The sequence below is a fragment of the Penaeus japonicus genome, unplaced genomic scaffold (assembly GCF_977035675.1).
Source record: "Penaeus japonicus unplaced genomic scaffold, GWHDUDI00000001_assembly GWHDUDI00000039, whole genome shotgun sequence".
NCBI classification, from domain to species: Eukaryota; Metazoa; Arthropoda; class Malacostraca; order Decapoda; family Penaeidae; genus Penaeus; species Penaeus japonicus.
The window spans coordinates 18,204,029-18,209,028 of record NW_028234441.1 but is presented as its reverse complement, the minus strand read 5'-3'; the positions used below and the strand labels follow the sequence as shown (position 1 = coordinate 18,209,028).

General features: G+C 57.6%; 1 protein-coding gene across 1 annotated transcript in view; it reads right to left on the bottom strand.

Annotated features, from left to right (window-relative positions):
• LOC122265833 (calcium-activated chloride channel regulator 1-like) overlaps positions 1 to 5,000 on the bottom strand; it is a 14,003-nt gene that overhangs the window by 2,020 nt on the left and 6,983 nt on the right. The window contains 5 exon segments of the mRNA XM_043035264.2: positions 1 to 1,028; positions 1,141 to 1,249; positions 1,371 to 1,492; positions 1,725 to 2,044; positions 4,208 to 4,505. The exon segment at positions 1 to 1,028 is cut by the window's left edge and continues 95 nt beyond it. Of these exon segments, the coding sequence (XP_042891198.2) occupies positions 1 to 1,028; positions 1,141 to 1,249; positions 1,371 to 1,492; positions 1,725 to 2,044; positions 4,208 to 4,505 (1,877 nt within the window).

Below are 5,000 nucleotides of genomic sequence, written 5' to 3'. Positions count from 1 at the left end.
GCACTCTCCACGGGGGCCACGCCCACCCTCACTTCAGCGAACAGCGCCAGAGGGCGTGAGATGTCGCTGGCATTAACGAGCGCCAGCGGGTGACTCGTCCAGGCACTGACGCTCACACGAGGATTGTCCGAGCTTGCTCTCTGCCGCGAGGTGACCTGCACGTAGAGCGCCTGGTGGGAGTCCGCTCTGTTCTCCACCTTGTAGTGCCACTGGCCTGCTGTGGCCTGCGCCTCGGCTAGCCTCACTGTGATCATGTTGATGTTGGCGTCCTCCTTCTGCATGTTGGCCGTGTCGATGACCTGCCCCTGTGGGCTGACGAGGTGGATGAGGTTCCCCACGTGGGTCACGTGGTAGTAGAAGATGGCGAAGACCGTGTCGGCGCCCAGGTGAGGGTCGAGCGCGAAGGTGCCCTGCGACACGGCCGCGCGCCCCCCGGGGTGCTCCGCCGAGTGCACCTTCACCGGCAGGACGGTCGGGCCCGTCACGGCGGCCAGCGCTGTGTACAGAGAGTCCAGCAGGTTGTAGTACATGCTGAGCTTGGAGTCGGCGCCGATGCCCTGGTCGGGCACGATGTAGGTGCGGCCGCCGGTGAGCGCCGCCACCGTCTCCAGACCGGCACCTGGGGTCGGGTACCTCTCAGTCAGAGGATAGACAATAGCATGGAGGACGACGCCGGCCGACGTCAGGGCGTGGGACGCCTCGTTGGTGCGCGAGGCGTCCAGAGGCTCCCCGCCGCCCGCGGTCACCAGAACCACATGACCGGCACCACTGCCTGTGTTGTCCTGCTGCAGCATCCGGAGTGCCTCGCGGAGACCGCACAGGAGGCAGCGCTTGTGGTGCGGTTCCCGAGACGGGTTTCGGGGCAGCGACGAGCCCACCTTCTCCCGCGTGGCGCCGTCCGTCAGCCTCGTCAGCGGGTACTTGGTGGCCGCCGCGGAGTCGAACACGACGAGGCCGACGCTGTAGCCGTCGGGGACGTCGTAGGTGACCACCTTGCGGACGGCCTTGCGGACGAACTCCCATCGTTTCTGTGGACACGTGTAAAGTGGTCAGTTCGAGCAAGAGAACGCATGAGATGAACTTAAGTGGTGTATAAGAACAATAATAACACTGCGAAGCACACGCAACAAGATTACTCACCTGCACAATCATCACATCGGTGTCGTCGACGAGCAGAACGACCTTGGGCGGCTGTGTCCGCACGTAGCGGAACGCGACTTCACTCTCCCTCAGCTCTCCTTCGACGTCCCTGAGGAAAATGACAGTTGAGCTCAAGTGGCAGTGGCACCAGACAAGAAATATGAGTATATGAGTCCAGAGGCTGATTTCGGCTGAGGCCTCATGGCGAACTTCCTGACCATTATCCTTACCAGTTGTTCTGGAAGTCCGGACTCGCCCTCAGCACCTCCCACACGGACTTGCCGCCGCACAGGAGGTTGTGTCGGGTGGGCACGTCGCGGTCGTGGCTGCCCTCGTCGCACAGCTGCGTCACCTGCAAGGGAACAGTGGGTCAATGCCAGAGCTGCGGCGTGGTGGGAATGGGGCATAATTATTTGATCTTATTCTACTTACTGCCAATACCCAGAGAAAAATAAAAATCCAACATGAATACAATTGTGAGTTTTGAGGAGGCTGATGGATAAACTCTAAGGAAATGTGACGACGATTCCATAACAGAAGTGCCTGCAATGTACCAACTAAGTACAATAAGCGTTTCCACTCACCGCCGGGTTCTCAGGCAGAGCCATGAATGACGTCACCGCATTAGGAACACTCCTCTTTGCGATCTCCTCGCTCTCGCTTCCGTCCTCGTCCGCCGCTTCTTCTTCTTCTTCTGCTTCCTTCTTCAGGTGGAGCGGGCACGTGAGGTTGGCGGGGTCGCAGGCGGGGTTGGCGGCGACGGCGGGGAGGTTCGTGCACACGTTGGGCTTCCAGGCGCCGTCGGGGGCGCGGTAGTGCGGCGGGTGGGCGGGGCTGCCCAGGGCGCCCGCCTCCTCGAACACGCCGTAGCGGTACTCCAGCCACGCCCGCGCCAGCTGCCGACCTGGGGGAGAGGGGAGAAGTTTGGTCATTTGTTTGAATTATCATTCGGGGGAGAGAGAGGAAAAGAGAGAAAGCTGCGCAGATATAAAACTGAAACAAAATAAATCTGATTTTCAGAATAGCATCCAAACAGGATTCCTTAATCCTAATGATTTAATTGTCATTTTTGCCTACACCCCCTCCCTCCTCCTCTTCACTTCCCCCCCTCCTCATCTCTCCCCAAATGCCTCCCCCCTTCCTCTTTTACCTTCGTCTGCCCCCTCCCCGCACCTTCACCTAGGCTCCTTGACCTAATAATTTCTCTAATCATCCAATTTGTAATCCGTTATAGGGAGCCACGCGACCCCAGAGGGGGGGGGGACGGGGGCAAGGGAAGGCTGATCAGCTTCCCTTCCCCCCCCCCCCTTTCCCTGCAACTTCATTCTCTCTCTTCGCTTTGCATGGCGAAAGGACTGAGGAATGGAAGTGCGCCGAGTCGCCGCCAGAGGGCAGAGGAGGCGATCGAGGCGAGCGCTGACGATGGAGAAAGCTTGGCTTAAGATTCTAAGAAAGCGTAAAAGAGAAGGAAGGAGAGATGGAAAGGAAGATGAGAAGAATAAAGCCAACAGCAAGAAAAGGACGAACACCAGAAGACAAGCAAGATCATATAATGAAATGAGGAAGAAAAAACAAAGGAGAAAGAGAAAAAAAAAGCTAAAAGGAAATGCGTATCGTCCGCTATGCGACGGCGCCCTTCCCCTCCTCAATCCAAGCCGCTCTCCGCGCAGCCCCTCGGAGTGAGAGCAAGAAAAGACGCGACCTTCATTCACTAAATTAACGTTACGTGATCTCCGGCAGGGCGATGGGACTCAGAAGGAGAGAGGCGAAGGAAAGCGCGAGGGCGAGAAGCCAAGTTGTTCCTGGAGTTGCCTTGTCCAGAGGATCAGGTGTGTCCTTCTTGCCCGTTGCCGTCGGCAAGTCACCTGACCTTCCAGATGAAACTCGATTTCGCCTCAAAATATGGGGGAGGGGGGGGCAGGGTTGCGCCCGGGGGCTGGCTTGACACACGCACGTATACGCTCAAACACGAGAGAAGGAGGGAGGGAGAGAGGGAGAGAGGGAGAGAGGAAGAGAGGGAGAGAGGGAGAGGGAGAGGGAGAGGGAGAGGGAGAGGGAGAGAGAGAGAGAACGAGAGAGAGAGAGAGAGAGAGAACGAGAGAAAAAAAGAGAACACGAGAGAGAGAGAGAGAGAGAGAGAGAGAGAGAGAGAGAGAGAGAGAGAGAGAGAGAGAGAGAGAGAGAGAGAGAGAGAGAGAGAGAGAGAGAGAGAGAGAGAGAGAAAGAGAGAGAGAAAGAGAGAGATAGATAGAGAGAGAGAGAGAGAGAGAGAGAGAGAGAGAGAGAGATGACACATCGCCATGACTTGCAGATCCCCGCCACGTCACAGGGCCTGAAAGGGATCTTCAACGACTTCCATTGTCTTCTTGACGGCCATTTACTGCTGCCCCTCCCCCCCAACCCCCACCCACCTCCCACTTAGCCCGTAACCCCATCAACGCCGCCCATATCATCTCATCAATGCTTGCATTTCAATCTCTGTCACTGTTTGCTTTCCTCAGTTCCCTCATTTTCTTCTTAAAAATAGGATCTGAATGTGAAAAGAAAAGAAAGGGGGAAGAAAAGAGAGGAGAGAGGGAAGAGAGGAAATGAAAGGAGAGAGGGCTGGGGGGGGGGGGACAGTGGATAGTAATGTAAAAAGCAAAGGGCGAAAGGAGTAAGTCGGGTAAAGAGGATGAAGGGGACATAAGAAGGATTAAGAAGGAGAAAAACACGAGAAAGAAAAGCGCGAAGAAGAGCGAGAGAAAATGAAGCTCAAGACGGAAGAGGAGGATCAGGACTGCCGAAGGAGCCATCCCCCCTCCCCCCCTCCCTCCCCTCCCCTCCAAGCATTCCCTATGCAGATGAGGAACCGATTTCACGTCATCACAAATTCTTGTGGTTCTTAGCGTCCGGAGGGGGAAGAGGGGCAGGGGGAGGACGGGTGATGGAAAAGGGGAGGAGGAGGAGGAGGTATGAAAGAGAGGCAGGGAAGGGGAGGCAGATGCCATAGAGTGCAGCTCTAGCGGGTCGAGGGCAAGGGAGCGAGGGCAAGCACGCCAACCGAGGCAGCTCCTCCGAAACGTACCTGCGAGCGCCGACGCGTTGCCTGTGAGGCTCTGGTGTCCGAGCGAGACGTAGTCGCCGTGGTGGCCGCAGCCGCGGGAGTGGAGCGTCCAGGGGCGTGTGCCGTGCTGGGGGTGGCGCCCCTTGCTCACACGAAGGTCCGCCGACGCCCAGCTCTCTCCTGCGGCGTCGCCCAGCGCGCCCAGGGCGGAGCAGGGAGACGCGCCCCACGACGGCGGGACCAACACCGTCACCTCGCGGAAACTTGCGCGGCCGCGAGTCGCCGCGAAGAGCGTTCCGGAGGCGGCGCGGACGGTGCTCTGCGGGGAGAGAAATTTGTTAGTAAAGTGGAGGAAGATGCCCGTGAACAGAGATGATTTTGTTGTCATTCTAAGTGGCTGGTTCACTTTAAAATAGTATCTCCATAGAGGCTGATTACTCCTACTAGATGCGACAACACCTGGCTCCTAAAACAGCAAGTATGAACCACATATGAACGATTGCATCGGCATGCAATCACCACGAGTCTTTCCAAAGGTTGCAAAGCAGAGCGGCTCTCATGGACGTGGCCCTGGCTCTCAGCTCGGCTCGGCTCTGGCTCTCGGCTCGGCTCTGGCTCTGGCTCTGGTCGCGTGGCTGGACGCCGCCCTCGCTCGCCACAGAAGTTAACAACAGCCCAGTGACGAGAGATACAGCTGATCAGAGAGACAATTATATGTTTGGCTCGTCAGCGGGCAGTCGGGCAGGGCGGCGCTTAAGCCTAAGCCCGCGCTCAATTTCGGACCTTCGGGCGGGAGTGTCCGAGGTGTCCGAAT